This window comes from Mytilus trossulus, chromosome 12 (assembly GCF_036588685.1).
Source record: "Mytilus trossulus isolate FHL-02 chromosome 12, PNRI_Mtr1.1.1.hap1, whole genome shotgun sequence".
Taxonomy (NCBI): domain Eukaryota; kingdom Metazoa; phylum Mollusca; class Bivalvia; order Mytilida; family Mytilidae; genus Mytilus; species Mytilus trossulus.
The window spans coordinates 26,777,395-26,802,477 of record NC_086384.1 but is presented as its reverse complement, the minus strand read 5'-3'; the positions used below and the strand labels follow the sequence as shown (position 1 = coordinate 26,802,477).

General features: G+C 32.9%; 1 protein-coding gene across 1 annotated transcript in view; it reads left to right on the top strand.

The window, feature by feature from the left end:
* The window catches only part of LOC134693670 (aromatic-L-amino-acid decarboxylase-like), a 44,638-nt gene that overhangs the window by 4,859 nt on the left and 14,696 nt on the right, over positions 1-25,083 (top strand). Inside the window, exons 3-10 of the mRNA XM_063554564.1 lie at positions 242-293; positions 14,676-14,740; positions 16,957-17,091; positions 19,597-19,707; positions 20,390-20,422; positions 21,217-21,378; positions 22,093-22,160; positions 23,001-23,071. Of these exons, the coding sequence (XP_063410634.1) occupies positions 242-293; positions 14,676-14,740; positions 16,957-17,091; positions 19,597-19,707; positions 20,390-20,422; positions 21,217-21,378; positions 22,093-22,160; positions 23,001-23,071 (697 nt within the window). The remainder of the gene's footprint in view (positions 1-241; positions 294-14,675; positions 14,741-16,956; positions 17,092-19,596; positions 19,708-20,389; positions 20,423-21,216; positions 21,379-22,092; positions 22,161-23,000; positions 23,072-25,083) is intronic.

Genomic DNA, 25,083 nt, shown 5'->3' with positions numbered 1-25,083 from the left:
GGAATACTAAATGTTCTTAATGTTCATGTGACACTGTTATATTGAAAATGATTGCTCTAAAATAAAAAGAATTAAACATTTTGGTAAACGTCTTTTTATATATAAACGTCCTTAATTTATAGATGTCTTTTCATTCTTTGAATTGTTGGATTGCATAAAGTATGTAAAAAAAAATATCATCTCTATTTTTCAAATCCATCATATAAAATGGTAACATTGTTCAAATTTCTATTTAAAACAGGCAGCAAGTCCAGCCTGTACAGAACTAGAAATAGTTGTCTTAGATTGGTTTGGTAGGTATACAGACTACTAACATTTACATACATACTAGTAATAGTCATCCCGTTAAATGCTTCTTACATTGATGACCACATTCAATGTCTACAATTGTATATTTGTACCGTATACCATTGTATGCTTGCCTTAGTGATTGCAACATAACATGGCCGGTGTAACAACATAGACTATCTTTATCGGTCCTACTAAAAAGCGCCCGGGAGCGGCCGAGAGTGCCCGGGGAAAAAAGAGGCCCGGGGAAAATAAACAGCGCCCGGGGAAGAAAAATTAGGGCCCGGGAGAATAAAATAATAATATTATATAACAATGAATTTTTTCCATAAAAAAATCATTGGGCCATAAAAAAGAATAGGTTTGTTTGACCAAAACCTACCTACCCAGAAAAAAGCTGCCTAATTACTCAAATTCTTTTATTTTCCTGATTTGAAGGAAGTTTTTTTTTAATCAGATAGGCATGAAGACTTATTAACATCCGATACTTCAATTTCTCAACAAACAAAAAAAAAAAAAAAAAAAAAATGCCTACCTACCTACACACTGTCTCAACCTTGGGTAGGTTTTGGGCAAACCAAAATATTTTAAATTGTGGCCTTGCTTGTTTTGTCCTTAATATATTTTAGGATTATGTACGATTCTACATCTAACATTTCTAAAGTGCCGGTTGTTACACTTTGCATTTTAGATTTCAAAATTGTATATAAATAAGTAAATAGATATAAAAGAGAGTATATAGAAGAATCATGAACGACATTGTCCTCGATCAAAACGTATATTTTGTTACCATGGTTACTTAAAAATAATCAGTGTCTGAGATGTAATATTTTAATAGCAACTGCATGGTGTACACCTTTTTATGCAGATGCTAATAAAGATATATATTATAAAACTACAACTGTTTTAATGGAAATGCTTATCAGGGTTTTAATGCTTAAGTTTTAAATTTAAATCAAACTCCTGCTTTTGACCCCTGTTTTAACTACAGTACATGTATAGTACTGCATTATTTGCTGATTTATTATGTGTAACTTACGGAAGCCGATAAGGGCCATTCAAAATAAATATTTTATGTCGTAATTACGACAAAGCATGTCGTAATTTCGACAGAACATGTCGTTATTACGACACCGCTATGTCGTAATTTCGACATAACATGTCGTTAAAACGACATCACTATGTCGTAATTTCGACATATCATGTCGTAATAACGACATCACTATGTCGTGCAAACGACATCGCTATTATAAGTTATATGGTTCGCTACTGACCCCATACGGATCCATAGAGGGTTAGTAAAATCCATAGGGGGTGAGGCCGGAGGCCGAGTCCCCTATGAATTTTATTCACCCTCTATGGATCCGTAGGGGGTCAGTAGTTAACCGTATAACGAATTTATCGCACGCTAGAATTTTTCTGCTGCATTTTGTTGTAAAATAAACAACGAAACACAACAACATAAATAGATGACGTCACAATTACCGCGTCACGAACCCCCTATGAAACTTACTAACCCCCTACGGTCTCATAGGGGGTCACCACGTGACGGCGTTAGACCAATCACAACGTGATAATTTACCCGCGGTGCGATAAGTCGTAATAACGACATCGCTATATATAAATGAATATGTATTATGATTGCCAAGAAACTAAATGACACAGAAATTAACAACTATACGTCATCATAATGCCCCCAATAATTAGAAAAGCCCCCGCATAGTCAGCTATAAAAGAGGGAGGAAAGATACCAGAGGGAGAGTCCCCGAAATGCTGTGTGGCAGACAGTGTTATCATTTAATTATTAGCTCCCTTGGTAAAACTCCAAATTTCATATTTAATGCATTTTATTGTAAAATAAATTACACGAATCTTAATAATTATATATATTTGTTAATTGCATAGCTGTTGCTATATGAATTCATTGGTTAAAGATATTTATTTATATTGTAAAGTTTAATATTTGCATCGTCGCAAAATCTTTTGTTACCTTCTTTGGATACCTTCAGTGAGACAATTATATATTTTATTAAAAACGTTTTAGGTTAATAAAATAAAGTTTGAAAAATGGCTGTACAGACAGTTGAGATAGATAATACAATGTGAATATGTGGGAGTTAATTTCCAGCTAAGCATCCTAATTTTTTTTATTAATAAGCGCATACTAGATGGATTCCTTTTTAAATAAGAGTGAATGAAAGTATCAATTGCTCTAATGTTACTTTCAAACGTTGGGCACGATGTTCCGACAACACGTTATACTTAATTAAAATGCGGCGTCGAAGAGGGTTTTGGACTTCGATTAATTTTTGCAAGTTTTATTCGTTTTTTTATAGTGTTGGTTGATTCTGATTCTGTTCGTTTTTGGATGTCATTTTATTAAAAATTACCTCGAGTTGTGGAAATCGATATAATAATGTTAACCCTTTAAGTTATTCCAACTAAAAATGCAGTACTGTCGCAAGTAATGTAGGAAGGAAAGATGGGACGGAAGTGCATGTATACGGTTTTCATATTTTTTTTTTATCATAGGATGTTTAACTTTCAAGTTGCATATCATCTGTCACTGTAAAATTTCTATATCTTAATTCATCCCCAATACAAATATATCTGACACTCTGCAAGTAAATCGAACATTTTACCCTTGATTAAATTTGAATAGAATTGTATTTTCCCTGGCACATAAGTTGTCGAAATACACCCAATCAATTACTTGAACCTTGGCTTGAGAATTATTTCCCAAGTCATCTTCAGATATATACATTTTAAAATATAGTAATCTACTCCTGGATCGTCCGCGAAAACGGCAAATAAAAATATAATCCCGTTTTTTTTTTAATTCGATGAAACGGTTTTTGTCGCTGTTTGGGATTCGTCCTTCAATTACCTCCATTTCATGCACAAATTCCGGCTTCGCTAGTACAGGAATTACTTTCATCATGACAGTTATATCATGAATAGCAGGACAAATCGCGAAGAAAAACATTCCGTGAACTGGTATTAAGTCTTTTGATATTGGTGATTGCACCTAACTGAAGTGACGACTTTAAATTATTTCGGAGTACTTCCGTAACATATATTTCAATTTATTTTATATAATGGGATTTTCCCCCCATTTCCAAACTCTTTTAAATAAATCGTTAAAAGCTATACAATTTATAAAAATTGCAAAATTTAACCTGTGTCGAACCTATGTACCTGGGCGGAGTATATAGCAACATGCACTATTCTTTTTTTCGGCAGCAATCATCAACATCATTTTCCAAATTTCATAACACGCAATCTAATTCATATGCAGTATAACGTAATCAGAGATCAATATTTTAATTAGATTGCATAACACGATTTGTTTTAATTATCATAAACATTTAATTGAAACTTTAGCACATTTAACGTCAGAAATTAGCGTCTTTAGGATTTTAGAAGTTTTCAGACGTTTGGGTAAATTGGCTACCGTTTTGTAATGTATGGACGCATTTTGTTACTTTAAGACCCAAATATGTAGTTAAAAAGAAAAGAATCTTGGCATTTTTTACTCTGCGTATATCTAACTTTTGTTTTGATCAATTATAAAAAATACGCGTTAACTGCTTTGAAAAATGAAATATCAACTAGGACAAAATGGCTACCGTTTGAAAAACGACTGTGTAGAGAAGATTGTATTGAATCAGCAATATTTGAACTCTTATGAGGCAAATATATGTAATTTTGTTAGATATTATTATTGTCTTACTATTTTTATTCGAGTCAAATGAAATTTGGTAAAAGAAACGGCTTTAACGCCACAAAGAACCGACACAAGTCGTTGTTCCTGTCAAGAATCTAGAAGATCAGAGAATAAGAAATAGGATCACAAGAGTTAAAACAGTTTTTCATAAATGTAACGTTGGACGGAACATCCGTTTTTTCACATATCTTTCTTATTTTAATCCTCAAATATACTAGATATTACTTAGGAGATGATCAAAAGCTGTAAATACATAATTCAAAACATATATTGAATTTGTTTTAATATTGATTCGTGTTTTCTAACATTTTTATTTTGTTTTGCGAATGAAATTTCGAAGATTCTGTTTTAAATCCATGGGGTTGTTGGAACATCGCGCGTGCCCAGCGTTTGAAAGTAGAAATAGAGCAATCAATACTTCAATAAATCCTTATACCACGAAGCCATGTAGTTTGCGCTTATTTAAAGGGAGATGGAAAGCTTGGATTGACTTGGTTGTACAAATTCAGTCCTCTAATAATTCCACTCTGATAATTCCACATTTCATTCTTCCAATATCGGTGACTGCATAGCTTTCTCACTGAAGGTATCCAAAGAAGGTAACCAAAGATGTTGCGACGATGCAAATATTAAACTTTACAATATAAATAAATATCTTTAACCAATGAATTCAAATAGCAAAAGCTATGCAATTAACAAAAATATACTTATTAAGCTTCATGTAAATTATTTAACAATAGAATACATTAAATATGAAATTTGGAGTTTTACCAAGGGAGCTAATAATTAAATAATAACAATGTCTGCCACACAGCATTTCGGGGACTCTCCCTCTGGTACCTTTCCTCCCTCTTTTATAGCTGACTATGCGGGGGCATTATGATGACGTATAATTGTTAATTTCTGTGACATTTAGTCTCATGCCAATCATAATACATATTCTTTTAAATATAGCTATATGTCGTTCTTACGACAGAGCATGTCGTAATTTCGACATAAAATGTCGTTATAACGACATCCATATGTCGTAATTTCGACATAACATGTCGTTAAAACGACATAGTGATGTCGTTATTACGACATGATATGTCGAAATTACGACATAGCTATGTCGTTATAACGACATGTTATGTCGAAATTACGACATAGCGATGTCGTAATAACGACAAGTTATGTCGAAATTACGACATGCTATGTCGTAATAACGACATAAAATATTTTTTTTGAATGGCCCTTATCGGGTTCCGTAGTAACTCTTCTATTTTTGATTAGATTAATATTTATCTGTGTTTAAGTTGTTTTATTACATTTTTCATTTTGATATCGTTTTTAAAAAACCTTTTTTTTGATGTCTCACATTTTAGAATCGTATTCGTAACAGTGTGGCTGTGGACATTGATTGGTGCACTTTAATTTCCCATTGATTGGGACAGATTAGGTGAACGTTCGTCAGTAACGCCCATAGATATAGACATTTAAACTGTGGGGTCACCAAAGGTTCTCAACGCCTAAATAAAATAATTCGAAATACTAATCATGAATTTGTGTTTTGAAAAAAGAATGACTTACTGGCTTTAAAAATTGTAGTGCATATTTTGATTGATTATCTTTTTCGGACGTCAACGATATTTAACAATTGCGATTGTCGAATAATGTCATCTTTTAACTTTTTTATCTGGTCAAAAAAATTATTTTAGAACGAATGCATAATCCAATTTCAAAAGTTCTGCAAATACATAACATATACTTCTGCCCTGTCTTTTTCGTACTTGAAAGTTATTGGATAGTAAGAAAGCTATTTGGTTTAAACCTTGTAAAATTTGCATGCATTTACGGTATTGTATTGGTAAAACTGTTCTGCTATACTGCTACTACTTTGTGAAAAACACTTGGCAACAGAAACGCATTCATCTTTTTAATATTCAAATCGACCCAATTTACATAGAAATGGACGACTTCGTGCATTTTGTGATCGCAAATAAAATATTTTCCGGACCATACGCGTATGGTCCAAATACTCATACGGCCCAAACACAGACATGATATTCTGTGCGTTATAGGTCGTCTTTTCATTTTTTTCTTTCTTTTGAAGATGGATTAGACGTCTTTCTGTGAGTGATTATTTGTTTTAAATACTTTAAACTTACTTGCAAATAATTTAAAACCAAGACTTGAATTAAATGTCTAAACAAACCATGATTTTTTAAACATACATCACATCCATTGAAAAGGCCAAAATTCGCCAGGTCTTTCATTTCAACTTAGTGAGTTGACAAAAGTAATATTGCGGACCATTTTCTAATTTGTATGCGGTATCCTTATTGTTTTTCTCTCGCTCAACTTTCGTGTTTGTTTTTGCATGCCAAGACCTCTTGGAGCTTTCATTCTATAAAGTGTGTATTTTGCTAACGCCTGTTGGTCACTGGAAAGAATTTGTATGATTGTCTATCACACCACACATTCTTTTTTGTACATGCAGTTATACCTATGATAAGAATGAGAATTGAATTGTCATAGAGACAACAACCCAACCAAAGAGCAAAACAAGCCCAAGACAACAAGTATTCGTATCAAGGGAATTGCTATAAAAATATCTATTTCAGGTTAATAGTATAAGGCCATACTCAAGTTGAAAATAGATCTTGTCGTCAACTTTTGCAACCAGCTTCTATGTTTCTATAATGCACCGTTCATCTTTTTTTGGCCTCAACCTTTCCATTGGACAGACAATTTTTTTTCGACTATTTTTAAAAGATGCATCTATTTACAAAATCATACAGGACGCATTTGTTCCTCCTGTCCCAAGTGTTGGACTTGAGAGCCAAGGCAAATTGACAAATATCTGAATAAACGGGTCGACTTATGGTTTATAACAACAACAAAAAAATGTTTTTTTTGTCATCTGGAACTCTTCACAAACAAAGCCCACATGGTTAGCATTGAATAAATAGAAGGTCACTCTTAAATGATTTTGTTCTCTTAATCAATAAGATATTTTGTGAAATAACGCAGGTCCCCATTACTTAAAAGTTTTTTTTTTACATGAATAAACTTTTTTTTTTATCGTTATTTATTGATATCAGCTCTGAACATTATCATTCTTAAAAGTGAAACTGTAGTATAAAGTGATGGTAAAAAAATTATTTAAAACAAATTGCTTAAATGATTTGTGAAAAGAAAGTTTCATTTTATGTATCAAAATGTGTTAACAAGTGATTATTTAAACCCCCACTTGAAGGCCTCTGATAGACTGAGTGAGCATAAAATCATCGCCAACGACAAACAAGTTATAGGTGAGTGAGCATAAAATCATCGCCAACGACAAACAAGTTATAGGTGAGTGAGCATAAAATCATCGCCAACGACAAACAAGTTATAGGTGAATTTTTCAGTTTAATTACTAACAAACGTTTTACCGTCGACCACACTGTTATAAATTTAATTCTATATATCTTCCATGGCAAGCCGTTCTCGTCAAAACTATGTTTAAACCATTTTTCGAGAAATTTACACACTGAGATTTACAAAAAAACACACTGAGATTTGAAAACTTCAAAACACACACTGAGAATTAAAAATTACACACTGAGAATTAAAAATTACACACTGAGAATTAAAAATTACACACTGAGATTTCATTAAGACGCACTGAGATTACAAAAATGAAAAACACACACTGAGATTGAAAATTACAATTCAATTCATTTCAATGTTTTATTAAAGTCTCATCTCTCAACAAGTACAATCAATCTTTATACAATAGTAACATTGTAAAATAACACTAAATAAAATGAGAGCCATTCTATACAGAATTATAAGAGACTATTAAAATGCATAGATAATAATAATACATAATATGAAATAAAATACTATGTACAATATATAAAATTCCTACGTCTTTTTAAAATTAAATGACAGGTTTTGGCACACACACGAATCATATTTACATCTGAGAATAAAAACACTAACTTTTGATTATCATCTAAAGTATTAAAATTATCATTAAAAGTTTCAGCAACATGATATAAATGGTTTCTAAAATCGTCATAAAGAGGACATCTTAATAAAACATGCGCTTCATCTTCAATAAAAACGTCACATATATGGCACACTCTATTTTCTAAAACAATATTTTCATATCTCCCTGTTTCAATTCTAAGGGGAGCAACACCACATCTAAATTTGGCGAAAGCACTTCTGTGACTGAAGGGTAAAGCTATTTTGCAGTATTCCTCTGGTTCAAAATGTTCCTTAAACAGTCTGTAAGTTCGTAGCTTATTGCCACCTCTACCCGATATAGATTTATCAGAATGCAAAACAGCATGCCAATTATCGACATGTTTTCTATGTAATTTTGACATAAAAATTTTTATAACATAGTTAGTGTCCATATTTTCAGGACACGATAAATGACTTAAATTTAGTTCACAGAAGGTTTTCTTTACTACAAAATTCCAGTTTTTAACACACTTATGCTTAATACTCATACTATCAGCCCACTTGTGAACTTTCGCATTTAAACGGTTTGAGCTCATGTTATTTAATCTACACCACAAACGAATAATACTTTTCCACTGCTTATCAAAAATAGGTGTTATACCTAAGTCTCCAGTAACTGCAGCATTTGGTGCATATTTTCCTACACCAAGAAAAAATCTACAAGCCCTATTATGAATGGAGTTAATACAAGAATATGATTTTACACCCCATATACCTGCTCCATATTCTATTATAGGACAAACTAAACTTTCATATAATTTCACAAATACATCGAAACAAACACCACCTAAAAGTTTACACTTGGCTATTACCAACCCTAAAGCCCTATTTGCTGAAGATGCAACGGCTTTTGCAGTAACATTATAGTCTAAATGCTCGTTTAAAACGAGACCAAGATAAGTATAATTACTAGAAAACTTAATAGTATGACCATTACAATTAAAAATTACATCAGATCTAGGTATAGATGGCGGTCTAAAATGTACAACGTTACTCTTGTTTGCATTAATTTTCATACAATTGTCTTTACACCATGTAGATAAAGCATTTAACATAAGTTGAAGTTCTTTTTCATCGTTTGCTATAATTACAACGTCATCAGCATATAACAAAATACATAGTTTTTCATCACCTATTTCTATTCCGCAGTCAAAGGACTTAAGAAATGTAACTAAATCATTAATATACAAGTTGAACAAAATGGGCGACAAGGGACATCCTTGTTTCAAGCCACAGTTAACATCAAACCAGTCTGTGAAATGACCGTTTATTCTTACAGAACATAAAACATTTGTATAAATTGACTTAATAGCAGAACAAAAAGTCTGTGCAACACCCATTTTATTTAATTTATACCATAAAATATCCCTTTGTATAGTGTCGTAAGCCTTTTAAAAATCAAAAAAGGCGCAAAAGGTTGATTTACGAAGTTTTTTTCTTACATCAATCAAATTAGTAAGACTAGACAATTGGTCAATTGTACTACGTTGTTGCCGGAAACCATTCTGCTCGTCCGCCAGTACATTGTTATCATCTACCCAATGAGCTAATCTATCGCTCAGTATATTACAGTACAATTTGTAAGACACTGCTGCAAGGGCGATCCCTCTATAACAAAGGGGGTCTCTCGCGTCTGACATGTTAGATTTAGGAATAGGATTAATAATAATTCTATTCCATAAATCAGGAACATTACCATATCTAAAACAGATATCAAATAAATGGTATAGAAATAGAGCTGAACTTTGGTTAAGAAAAACCTCCCCCGGTAAGTTATCGATGCCAGCAGATTTACCCCTTTTTGTCTTTTCAATAACATGTACTGTTTCTTGAAACGAAATGGGTTCCGTCAACAAAAAATCATTAAAAGTACTCGCTTCATTTAAACTGGTACAAGAATCAGAAACCCTAATCGAACTGTTTTGCTGATTAAGCAATTCTGAATATTCAGATTTCCATTTGTCAAGAACATCTGTTAATTCAGAACTTACAATACCATCATCATCGATTACTTCCATAGGAATTACATGTTTACGACTTTCTGCAATACCTATTTTACCAATCTTTTTCCAAAACATATGCTGATTTTTGCTAGATTCAGAGAGTAATTGCTCCTGCATGTCATACCAATACTTCCTCTTACTTTTTTGAACCTCACTATCAAAATGTTTCCTCTTTTGTACATACATAGCTTTTAGCTGATTTTGATGCATGTTTTTACATTTATTCCATGCTTTTTCAGCATTACACATCTCATACCACAATTTACTCAAAGATTCATTCCACCAGGGTTTCTTATTCCGATATTTTTTATTTGATTGCTTACCACCAACAAAAATAGTCTTACTTGGTATTTTATCAGACATCTCTGATTCAACCGTTTTACAAAAATCATCATAAATGCCATTTACACAATTTTGTTGATGTTCAACAGTCTTAAGGCTTTCTATTAATGAACATATATTTTGATAAACGTTATTGGTATTCATAAAATTTGCAGGAATTTTATTAAAATCAAATTTCTCAAACTTCGTAGAAAATGTCTCATCTTTATCATTTGTTGGTTGTACATTAGACATAAAAGCATTTAAATCTATACTCCATTTAATAAGTGAATGATCAGGTATTAGTTTTAAATCAACCCTGTTCACGTCGAAGCCTGCGGACGTGACGAGGGGTGGTGTTCTCGAAGCTATCTTAGGGTTAGGACGTGTCCTAAGTCTATCTTATGACAAGTCTTTGTCCTAAGTCGTGTTCTCGAAGCTCTCTTAACTTATGATATATCTCATTTTTCGTCCTAACTTTAGGACACCCAACAAGGTGTCTTAAGAGCATCCTATCTTCATCCTAGTGTAATACAGTTTGGATTTCACTTTTTGCTCATTATTTTACGTGAAAATGAACATGAAATGAAACGCACCATCGGTTATTAACTCGTATATAAAGAAAAGGTGAATGATTTTAAACTTTGAACTTCGTGTTTCACGATACGATTATACTAAAAATTTAATTCTCTTTTCAAAACAAATTGTTTTCCAGTTTAAATAACAATCTTTTTTTTATATAATTACATTGGTAATTATGCAATTTATTCTGTACATGTTATTATAAAATTCGTAAATAATTGTATTCAATATTTTCGTCATTTATAAATGTTTTATCAACAAATATCTGTATTTCGATTTAGGATATGTTTAGGACGTCCTAACATAAGATTCGTCTGAGATAGCTTCGAGACACAACTTAAGAGTGTCCTAAGTTGATCTTAAGTCCGTCCTTAAATTGGTCTTATCTATAACTTAGGACGAATCTTAGGAGACTTTCGAGAACACCACCCCAGATCATTCGCTCGTATAACACAAAAATCTTTAAACAAGTTTAAATTATCATAAGGTACAATGCAATAATCAACCACTGAACAACCTTTCGTCGATACACATGTATAATCATTGTTTACAAAGTTTCTACCATTGAGTATACAACAATTAGCACTAATAAGGAAATCAATAAATGCATTACAGTATGAATTACACTTAAAATCAATGACATTTCTTTGACATAAATTGTCAACACCCTCAATATAATCACTTTCATTACCACATCTACTGTTAAAATCTCCGCAAATGAAAAACGGCCCTTTATTTTGATGTTCATAAACTTGTGTAATTAAAGTGTTAAAGAAAGCATCTTTATCGATTTGACGTGTTGAATTTTCTGGAGGTAAATAACAAATGCAAATATTAAATTCAAATTCAGATGATTTTTCAATTAAGTTTATCCACAAAATACCTTCAAATGAAGTGTCTAATATAGTAATATGGAATAAGTCATAAAAATACATTTTTATAAAAATACCTACACCACCAGAACCATTTTTTGCATTTCTATGTAACGCTTTTCTATTTTGACCTATCCATTTATAACCATTAATAAATAATACATCATCTCCTTTCAAATGAGTTTCACCAATACATATAATATCTAAATCGAGTTTATTTATACAAGTAGAGCGAAGAATACAATTATCAGAGCTAGTGTTTTTGTTCCAGTTATTTACATTCCAAAAACCTGCAGATAACTACCATCTACCTTTTCTCGACTGTTGATGGTGGTTTTTACTGCCGTGTCTGTTGTTCTGTTCCCGATGACTTGTTCTTGCGTTGTAGTTACTATGACCAGTGTTACTATGTAAGGTGGAAGTGTTACTTCTTGTTGAATTGTTCGTTCCACGTCGTGATGTATTTTGTTGTGTATGAGAAGTACACCTACTCTCATGTTCATTGCGGTTCTTGGAAGATCTTTTGCTATTTACAAAACGACTGGCAATAACTTCCGCGCCCTTCATATTGATATGTGGATCAACAGACTTTAACACATTTACGATTGTCTGAAAGTTTTTACGTTCTATGCGTTGTTGAACAGTCTGATCTCTGTGTATGAAAACATCACTGTACTGACGACTGGATTTCAGTTTGTATTTAGCTGACATTACATCATTTACAACTGCTTTGGACTTGCACGAGACTATAACAACACCACTCGTATTCGTACTTCGTCTCTGTTTACGTTCACAGTTTATTGGGGTAATTTGCACTTTTAGACCTTCTCTGAACAAGGCGGAAACTTTTGATACGATATTTTCATTTGTACTTTCCGGAAGGTTCCGGATAACTAGATTACAATCAATATTGCTGGTAGATTGATTGTCTATTTGTTTGGAAAAATCTTCAAGTTTTTTCTCTACCACTTGCAAGTCTTCGTCAATATCTAGGCGCAAAGAATCTACAACGGCGTTGACTTCAGATCGGACTTTTTTAATTTCGGAATTGACACGCTTATCAATGATTTGATTAACCTTAACAGTTATTTTTCGCTCTAGATTTCTTTCAAGATCATTAATGCGTGTATTCATATCGCCAAACATATTACGCATATCATGCGAAAAGGTACTGATCATTTGACTAAGAACGCGCACATCGGGAGATATACTTGAGTCCATATGTACTTCAGCTTCCGCAATTACATTACTAACACTACCGCTTACTGTTGTCTGGAGGTTTTTAGTGCGTTTTTGTTGTTTTGTAGTTTTTACAGAATCTGACTCACTTTCACTGTCACTGACTGTTGAAAGTTTTCTTTTTAACTTATTTGATTTGGACTGCGTATTGTCGAACAGATGTCCAAACATAGTTTCGTCAGCATTGTAAATTACATTATGGGCTTCTGTGATGGCACCAATTACACTCACCGAATCATCTAAGGTATTACCGTCAATGACATCATTGCTTTTACTTTAGTCCTGAGTAGATTTATTCCTGGTATTACCATTACCGTTATTCTTTTTACCCATTTCAATGCAAAAGTTCAAAGTTCACAGTTCACAGTTCAAAATTCAACTGAATAACAAATAGCCTATGGGTATTTCTAGGTTTGACTTTACTGGCCGGTTGGTAACGTAAGTGAGTTGATTTCAGTTATGTCAATGCAAATTTTCAATAAACTTGTTATAATATAAGTCTTATAATATTGTGATAAACAACAAAAATCAACACTCACTGCAAAGAAGAACTATATCGGAAGCTAACACACTGAGATTTCAAAAAGACACATTGAGAATAACTAAACTGAAAAACACACACTGAGAATTGTTAATTACACACTGAGATTTCAAAAATACACACTATTCTCAGTGTGTACTTTTCAATTCTCAGTGTGTAATTTTCAATTCTCAGTGTGTGTTTTTCATTTTTGTAATCTACGTGCGTCGTTATGAAATCTCAGTGTGTAATTTTTAATTCTCAGTGTGTAATTTTTAATTCTCAGTGTGTAATTTTTAATTCTCAGTGTGTTATTTTTAATTCTCAGTGTGTACTTTTTAATTCTCAGTGTGTGTTTTGAAGTTTTAAAATCTCACTGTGTTTTTTTTATAATTCTTAGTGTGTAAATTTCTCGAAAAATGGTTTAGACATAGTTTTGACGAGAACGGCTTGCCATAATCTTCCGCATAAACTGTGATCTATTATTATCTGTCTTTCGAAATAGTAGGCCTATTCATATATTATTGTTAAAATTGAAACATTCATATATGTGTTTGTGCTTTATTACAAATGTCTGTTATCTTAAATTGCAAATTACGTGACTAAAATTTAAAAAAAAATCAATGTGCATAACTAATTTCATCGCAAAGTTGTCTCATGTCAATAAAATATCTATATAATTTCCCCGGGCACCTTTTCTTTTCCCCGTGCGCTAATTTTCTTCCCCGTGCGCTATTTTTCTTCCCCGTGCGCTATTTTTCTTCCTCAGGCGCTTTTTCTTTCCCCCGGGTGCTTCCCATATTTTTCTGTTCAACCAATGATATAAGTCAAGTGCATGTGCATCATATATACAATTGCCTATTGCTAGATTGCACATGTAGATCCCCCAAACGTTGCCAGTTTATCAGAATTCATATACGTTAGGCCACCATTAAGAAATGGTTTAGACGAGAAAATGACATTGAAGCGGGAATAAGTTTGAAACGTTTTGTGTCATATATTTTTTTGTTAGGTTACATATTATGTGGTTATGTAAGTAGGCTACATCAAACAATTTGAATATTATGTTTAGCCTTAATAGATTTGAATGTCCAATAAAGGGTCAATAATGAATTTTGTTGTAGGTAAGATGCTTGGCCTTCCTAACGAATTTCTGCACGAAGGAGGAACAGGAGGAGGGGTCATACAGGTAATTGTGCAGGTGTAATACCACCAAATTATATTACGTCACATCTGCATGGTTGCATACGAAAAAGTGTCGAAACAAAGAGTCCCTTGATTTGAGTTGATAGAAATAAATCTAATATTTCACTGCATTAAAACAGTTCTAAATCATATAAAATTGAGAATGGAAATGGGGAATGTGTCAAAGAGACAACAACCCGACCAAAGAAAAAACAACAACAGAAGGTCACCAACAGGTCTTTCAATGTAGCAAAAAATTCCCGCACCCGTAGGCGTCCTTCAGCTGGCCCCTAAACAAATATATAATAGTTCAGTGATAATGAATGTCTTTTGCGTCATAAAGTTATAATTAGTTCCGGACCATATATGAGTATTTGGACCATACGCGTATTGTCATGACCATATGGGTATATACTCATATGGTCTGACCATACGCGTATGGTCCGACCGTACGCGTATGGTCGGGGTAATTAACACTCTGTTACAGTATACTTTTAATACTTCTAAACTCGTTCATTATAAAGACGCTATCATATATTTATCAGGTAATTTTATTATAATGTTATAATAAAACGATTAGCCAAATAAAAATAAGAAGTTTCACACAGTTAATATTACTTACTTGTCAAAACTAAATAATAAACACATTTTATAACGATGGTCATTACCGATGGTCATTACCGATTTGTTATTACGAGTGAATGGCAATATGTCGACTTAAAAAAATAAATTTCAAAAAATTCTTAATGAACTGTTACACAAGAAGTCACTGGAAAGTAACATAGTTTATTTAAGTTATCTTGTGAGTATGGTGTATTGCAGTCATGCTACGATATTTGAGATCTAGAGCTTCTTAAAAAACACCGTAGACATATCGGAATGGCCAAAACCTCGATATCAATGTACGCAGCTACAAAAAGGTTAGCTTTTCACTCGCAAACAAAAGGTGCATGTAAATGAAAAGGATCGTACACAACCAAGACTTGTAAATGCAAAAAAGCTATGATACCGTGTAGAAGTTAATGTCACTCCAAGCCTATATGCAAGAATGTAATTAGCGATGAAAACTAACTATGGCATTAATATTTAATTATACGTAGTATTTAAATTATAAAAAATAATACATTGTCATCTAATCATCATTGTTTTTTTAGATAAAGATTTTGTATTATTGAAACTTTAATAATGTAATTTAAAACAAAATACCTATATGGTCACAATACTCATATGGTCCGGCCCGTTAATAACCAAACGAGTATTATACTCATATGGTCCAACCATACGCGTACGGTCGAACCATATGAGTATACGCAAATACTCATATGGTCCGGAACATACACAAAGTAAAAGGGAAATCAATGACTGGTTAACTTCCAGTGATGGTTATTTCGGTCCGGAACATACACATAGTAAAAGGGAAATCATTGACTGGTTAACTTCCAGTGATGGTTATTTTCTCACATGCAATGCAATTTATATGAACTATTGTCTATAGTACTGGAAGAATTCAACTTTACTAATTCCAAATATTTCTTTATTTTAAACACACAATGTGTTTGAAAAGTCCAAATTTAAAAAAGATTAGTAGGGAAAATTAATGGTGGGAGTACACCTTCAGTTTAAGTAGTTAGAATCAATATAGATGTTGATCATATGAGTATTTGGACCACCATCCATACGTGTACATTGGCATGACCTTACGTGTATACGGAAAAAAGGCATTAGATAAACTTCCTATTTTTTAACAGTTATATACACACAGCTTAATTCTCTAAATTCTAAACATTACAAGTTACTTAACTTAAATCTTCATATATGACATATTCTCTGAATCTGGATTTGCGCCTTCGCTAGCCATAATCATTTTTTGATATCTCCAACTAAAAGCGTGTGTAAGAAAAACTGACTTTATGTTTAATGTTTGATTTAGATATTTCTTGAGAATGTCATTCAAATTCATTCTTCGTGACAAATCGGCAATAAATAAATACGTTTTGTTTACTTTTAGCATGTGAATAGAATTTCGCTGGTTATCCATCGCCACTTATCATCAATTTTATAATTTATCGTGAAAATAATTATTACCGTGTCACGGCAACATTATGAATTAAATAAAAACTCTAAATTTTATATTTGTGGACGAAGTGAGAATTACTAATTATAACTAGAGGGAATGTCTCGAAAATACAAAGTTACGAGTCTGTTTTGATTTTTTTCTAGGGTTCAGCCAGTGAATGTGTTCTTGTAACACTGTTAGCAGCAAGACATACCACACTTAAAGATCTGAAGGGGAAATTCCCATTTGTAGATGACGGTATTTTACTTCCAAAGCTGGTAGCATATTCATCAAAGCTTGTAAGTGTTATTACGTTGCAGCGTTGTCGGGCCAATGCTTGCTCGTTTCATGTTCGCCTGAATTTAGCAGATGTTGATTCCTTGGCCTGATTAACAATATTGGATCGGTTCATGTCCAAGTATATTGTTCGATCTGTTCTAATGGACTATTCCAATTGCGTCATTATGATTGAAGTATTCTTCACTGATTTAGATAATAGAGCTGACATGTATTTCCTCTTTTTTTTTTTAAATTTGTCAATAAATATACGATCATAACTAGGTTTATCATTAACCGTTGGCTCTGGTTTTAATATTCAGATATCAAATCGACCCAGATTTAAAGTTTCCCATATACAGCATATACATATTTGTTTAAGAAATGTACTTATGATTTCATTTGGCTCAAAATAAATTAGTTTATGTTATTCAACAAACACTAAGTAAATCACTCGAAAAATACCACAGCATTACTTCGGATAACCTCTTTAATGTCATATATTCTGCTAAATCGATAATCGAGTGAGAACGAGTGACGTGGTTAAATAACTCCAGCAATCGTTTACGTATGTTTTTTTATATACTTAATGTCCAGAAAGAAATACATGTATGTATTCATATGTTGGACAAGAACACATTACCAATGAATTCATATTGAAGGTCCTGAACAGGTGGTCAGCTGGGTATGAAAGTATGAAATTTGCGTTCCGCTGTGATAAGAAAAGTTACGGATCCGTCAAATGGTTATTGCAATGCTTCTGTTACGTGCAAAGGGCATTGCCCTCACCCAACATGAACCATTCCCTCTGTGTATTTAAACCTCACGAACTTGTCTTATTGGCATGCATACATATATCTATATAACAAAAATACTACACTCCAAGGTAAGATCAAAACTAACAAAATCAGACGTCAACAACTACAGAGTGAAACACAACTGTGATTATAATCCTGATTCGGAAGATGCATTTTCATTAGATAATCCTGTTTTTTTTGCTAGATAAACCTTTACGTGTATGTCAAACAACCGCCGTCTATAACAATTGTTTTCACTGTCGGATTTGACAACACCATGTGACCATATTTCTATTTCCCAGCAGACATAATCTTTCAGATTGATCTCCAAATGAACTGTCAATTATATTTGCAATTAGAACACTGTGTAGTATATATCTATCGTTTTTGATTTGTGATATATATATATATCTATAATACTAAAATAACGAGGTCTAATTTGTCAGCCGTCATCACGTCGTTATTACGAATCAAAGAATTCTACTTTATATATAACTAATATAGTACAAAGGTGTAGATTAAAAATTACACTACTCCAGGCCCTTTTGACAGTTTTGTTTCCAAGTAATTACTATTGCCAATAATTAAGAAGTTCCGGGTCGAACCCGATACCGATACCAATAGTATATTCACCTGTTACCTATTACCTTATCTGTACGTTCCGCATTTGACAGGCGCACCACCAACCGGTGTATTTAGGATTATGCTATTTACACGGGTCATAATCACAGGGTTATCTCTACTAAATTCCACCAATCAATTGTACTTATTTTAGTATTTTAATCAGTAAGACTTTCTAAGATAACACTACGAATACTTATCACAGGGTTGACACTATTAAATTCTATCAATCATTGTCAAATTGTTACCTATTGTAGTATTTTATAATCAGTAAGATTTTCTAAGATCATTCATTCATTCTAAAAATCTGGACTCAAAATAAGGCGTATAGGTACAGTTTTCAATTTGTTAAGCGGGCATGACGTAAAACAGACCGCGAATCAAAGACTTCAACTTTATTTATAACTAACATGCCAAGAAATCCTCGCTAAAAATTCCGGTGGACCTCCTACGGCACCCATTCGTACATACAGATTTAATTTCATTCAACAAACAAATTTATGACCTTTATGTTCGTCTCGCTAAGAACACGACCATATACCAAATGGTCAATATTAATCATCCATGTAATTTGCTCTATGGGATATTTGCAGAATTTCAACGGAGGCAATTTCTTGTCTATTAGTTTTTGATGCGTTTTGTTATTTGATTTTGCCATGTGATTATGGACTTTCCGAATTGATTTTCCTCTGAGTTCAGTATTTTTGTGATTATACTTTTTTCTTGGCACGTATAGGACAATGTTGTTGATTAAAAAATACTCCATTCCAGGACCTTTTGTTTTCCAAATAAATAATATTACCAATAATTGATAAGTTCCAGTTCCACGGTGTATATTCATATTCGACGGCTTCAAACAGAAAGATTTGAAAGCAGAGAAAACTGTGTAATCAGCATGACTTTCTCAGATGACAATAATAATACTGAAATAAGGCTTACGCATAGTTATATACTTAAATTCAGTCACGGACCCGCGATATCACGGATGCGTTCTAGTATATATATATAAAAACTATTTCCAATAAAAGCGAGCATGTTTGCAATCCGTTTTGTGCTCACCAGTGACGGACAAATTACTTTTCAATTATTCAAAACACTTCTATTTCGTAGGCACACTCATGTGTAGAAAAAGCTGGTATGATTGGTCTTGTCAAGATGAGGCAGTTGGATGTTGATGAAAACTTCTCTTTGCGAGGCCATGTTTTAGAACGTGCTATCGAGGTAATCGTATTAATCCTATAATATTGGTTATTACTGTTGACAATAATAAAAGGGGCACGTAATTGGGGATACCGTAAACCAAATTTATTAATACAAATCAAATAAATTTAACGATATACATAGATATATTGAACATATTTTGGTGGTAGGTTATTATTTCGTTGGTGGTTACATCGTAATATCTTTTTATTCAAATTAATAAGATTATTAATGGTATATAAAGTCATTTGGTACTCAAACAATGAAAAATTGACGTCACCAATGCCATTTATTGTACAAAATGAATTATGTACAGAAAAAGAAAATAAAAAAACAACTAACTCTAAGGAGAATCAAATAATATCATTTTGAAATGGCAAAATCAAAATCTCAAACACATCAACAATGTGTTAAAAAAAATAAACAGACATATAAATAGGTATTTAAAAAAGAATCATATAATTGCAGAGAAAGTCAATAGTAAGATCAGTTGCTTGAGAAATTTATTGATCAAGTGTTATTTCTTATTTAGATTAAAAAAAAGTAAAACAAAAAGCTTTTATAATTTAAAAGAATGGCGACAATAAGCGATCCTCTTCCTGACGGTCTTGCATGATTTTTTTTTAAAGTTATGAATGTACAAATTGCTCTTCACGAGACTTAAAGCACACTTTTAATATTTTTTTCATTTATTTTATTGCAGGAGGATCGTCGTTTGGGATTGATTCCGTTTTATGCAAGTACAATTTTGTCATTTTTCTTTTGACTTTGGAATGGGGACAAAACACCAATTGTTTGTATTTGTTTGTGCATTAAGTTCAGTTTCAAATATTTCAGAAATACCAATTACAATTTACGGGTAAAGTGCAGAAGTTTCGAACATAATGCTATATATAGTATAGATTGGCTACACAGTTTGCCTTGCAATATACAAACTACGGACCCTTAATTGAAAGAGTTTTTGTAAGATTTCATCAGGGGCAGATATCGTGGCTCACTTCATACACCAGGCATCGCATTTGATGTCTGCATTCCGACTTGTCATAACTTAATGTTCATGCATCCCCCACAACCGAACGTTTACCCTTTTCTCAGATAGTTTTACTATAGGATGGGAGAAGTCCTGACAAAGCATATGTATATATCCCAGTTTTCACTAAAACTTTTAGCGTAGGTCAGACATTTCCGCATAGTAAAACATAAATGACGTTTGGGCACAAAACAAGTAAACATTGCATACTCTTCAACATATGACTGACAGAAAATATAGAATATTAACAATAATACACAAAAACTTTGGTAGCAACAAAACAAATTGGACAAACATAGAATAATGAAAACTATTTAAGTGTCAGCTTTACCTTGGGCATACATAGAATAATGAAAACTATTCAAGTTTCAGCTTTAATTTGGGCATTGCATTCTTCAAATAGAAAAAGTTCAATATTTAGATGCCAATAGCTAAAAGTATGTGCCACTTACCCAAAGAAATAAGTGACAACTCATGAAACTATTTTTTATCTGTGACAGGTTTGTGCCACATTGGGGACAACGGCTTGCTGTTCATTCGACAACCTAAAGGAGCTCAGTGAAGTATGCGCTAAAGAAAGCGTATGGCTACACGTTGACGCTGCCTACGCTGGAAACGCCCTCATATGTGCAGAAAATCAACACTATATACGTGGAATTGAGGCAAGTACCCTTTTCAGATGTCAAAAAAGAGGGACATACATCACCTTAAAGATAAGTGCGAGTTGTGTTATACTATAGTGGTTTAAAGATATGTTTCTCACGGCTGTAACTATAACAATTGATATATCCATCATATTTGAAACTTCGTTTTACGCTTGCTAAACTGCTAGACCATTGATGTCATTTTCTAGTTCTAGCAGTACACATGCTTTTGGTCAATGGAGTGGATTTTGTCATTACATTTTGCCCCATATGTTTGTTTTATTGCTATTACTATTGGGAGGTTAACAACCTTAAGAACTTATTGTTAATTGCATAGTAATGGATTTTAAGACAAGATCCATGTTAAGTTGCTTAAAGGCATCATGGAAATCTAATTTATGCATTGCAGATATGTTCGTGAAAGATCAAATAATGGTCATACAAAATGTTTTGATTAATTTCCACAAATGTGATTAATTCACAATTCACAAATTCCGTAGATTTTCCAAATAATAGTTATTTCATCCTAATATTAATTTTCACAGTTTACCAAAATATTTTTTTAAGAAGACGTTACTAAGTAAAAACACTTGTGTATAGTCCGTTTGTTCTTTTGAACAATTCAATATGTTTAAACAAACCGAAACAATGTAGATTTTATATTTGTTATTCTAATACACAATCTTAAATTTTGTAATTTTATGGCTAAATAAAAGACATTTTGATTTTTAGAATGCGACATCGTTTAATTGCAACCCGAACAAATGGATGCTTGTAAATTTTGACTGTTCACTGATGTGGTATGTTCTATATCGCTTTCTATTAGGGTACAGATAATCTTGTTGATTTATAGATATAAGAAGATGTAGTGTGAGTGCCAATGAGACAACTCTTCATCCAAATCACAAGTTTGCAAAACTTGTTTCCCAATCCACTATAAATAAATATGTTTAAACTAAATCACAAGTTGTAAAAGTAAACCATTAAAGGTCAAAGTACGATCTTCAACAAAAAGCATTGGCTAACTCAAAGCCACAAGCTCTAAAAGGCACCAAAAATAATTTGTGTAAAACCATTCAAACAGGGAAAAGTAAGATCACAAAAATGCTGAACTCCGAGGAAATTTCAAAACGGAAAGTCCCTAATCGAGTTCAAACACATCAAACGAATGAATAACAACTTTCATATTCCTGACTTGGTACATGCATGTTCTTATGTAGAAAATGGTTAATGGCACCCGGTTTAAAAGCGAGCTCAACCTCTCACTTGTATGATAGTCGCATCAGATTCCATAATATTGACAACGATATGTGAACAAAACAAACAGACACAATAGTCAATCAGTATAATCTATTAAAAAAAAACGAGAGAAAAAACACATCAACAAAAGACAACCTAACTTAGGACAGTTGATTCATTAAATTGGTATTTCAAAGGACTGTTATAAATTAGCTGTTTCGTCTAATGAGAGCATGTGCATGTAGAAAATACTAAAATAAATTCAGGCGCAATGTATTAACGCATTTTGATGCAAACACAAACTAGTTTTTTTTGTAATTTTGGTTTTCAATGCTTTTAGAAAATATGATTAGGCACAAATTACATAAATACGAGTGCAACCTCTGTTAATGATATTGCAGGGTTAGAAATAAAGAGCTTCTGACGTCATCAATGGCTGTCGACCCGCTGTATTTGCAGCATAAACACGATGGTGAATATATATTTAAAAAAATATTTAAACTCTTAATTTCTGAAGAAAAAAATGAATCAGTAGTCCAAACATTTCTGTGTAAATGAAGATTTATAATTTTGTACTTGTTTAAAAGAGTTGACTTACACACTTGTGTTCGTAATAGACCATTTTCATATTACGGACTATTGACTCCGGATTTTATAATGTATATGCATTCGACTGACTCTGTGTTTTTTTGGTATTTTGGTCAAGTAAGACCAACTAAACAAGTATATTCAAATTGACAATCGTTGCAATTTTGGGAAATAATAATTATTTTCTAATGATTTTGTCGTGTATAGAAAATCGAAAACAGATAACTGAATTTAGCTCACCTGGCCCGAAGGGCCAAGTGAGCTTTTCTCACCACTTGGCGTCCGTCGTCGTCGTCCGTCGGCGTCGTCGTCGTTAACTTTTTACATTTTGAACTTCTTCTAGAGAACCACTAAATGGAATGAAACCAAACATGGCATGAATGTTCCTAATGAGGTGTTGACCAAGTGTTGTTACTTTCTAGCCGATCCATCATCCAAGATGGCCGCCAGCGGGGGACTTAGTTTAACATATGACCATATGAGAAATGCATACTAATGACTTATTTTAGAGAACCACTGAATGGAATGAAACCAAACATGGCACGAATGTCCCATATGAGGTGCTGACCAAGTGTTGTTACTTTGTAGCCGATCCATCATCCAAGATGGCCACCAGCAGGGGATTTAGTTTAACATAGGACCCTATGAGAAATGCATACAAATGACTTATTTTAGAGAACCACTGAATGGAATGAAACCAAACATGACATGAATGATCCTTATGAGGTGCTGACCAAGTGTTGTTACTTTGTAGCCGATCCATCATCCAAGATAGCCGCCAGTGGGGGGCTTTTGAATGAAATCAAACATAGCCTGAATGTTCCTTTCCTTAGGAGGTTGTGTTGTTACTTTTAACCAAATTTTATATCTTTTTATATGATGTCAAAAACCCAAGTAGAGTCAGGTGAGCAATACCGGCTCTTGAGAGCCTCTAGTTTTCAAATTGTACCGATTATAAGCTTGATTTGACTTCTTTTATTTGCCCTTTCTGGACAGATTACCAGAATGTATACCACATAGTAGGCAACCTGTCGAAAAACTAACTACTGTCTACAGAGTCAATAGTCGGTAATGATATAAAGATCAATTCAAGGGATTGTATATAAATTACAAAGAACTGAATCTAATGTCGTGATCACACATTCTGGAAACATAAACATTTAAAAGAAAATCCGTTACAGAAAATGTTGAAATCCATGTCTTGATCGGTTAGTCCACAATAATAAAATTCTATCAGTTGATTTATCAGATCAGAAATTCTAACGTTTTGAGGACATTCACAATTGGCAAATATTATAAGTTATATGGTTCGATAGGGTTAGTTATATCAACAATGAGGCCAAAGGCCTAATCTTCTATGGAATGTAATCACCCTTTATGGTCAAGCGTGTGTCAGTAGTGAACCGTTTAACAAATGTATCGAACGCAGGACCTTTTTTTCTGCGTTTTAATTTGTAGAAAAGTTAAGCAATGAAACACAACAACATAAATAGATGACGTCATCATTAACAGTAGATGTGATCATGAATCCATTTGAAATTTACTACCCCTCTACGGATCCATAGGGGATTACTACGGGAAGGCGTTAAAACAATCACAACGTCATTATTTATCAGCGGTGCGATAAATGCTTTTCTCTAATTCTTACTAGATTTATCCTTTTCCTGACCTGATGATTAAATTTCTTTTAATCGACGTGTGGTTTGATTGATCTTAGTTGTTCATTGGTCAAAACTCGATTAGGACGTCTTGCTTTTCTCTGAAATTCTTATTCTATGGAAATGTATCCCTTTCCTTATCCTTACCTATTGTATAAAATATTAATCAACGTAAGGTTGCCAATGATCTCAAAAGATCACTCGATGATTTAAAGGGTAATACCCTTTTTAGCTAACT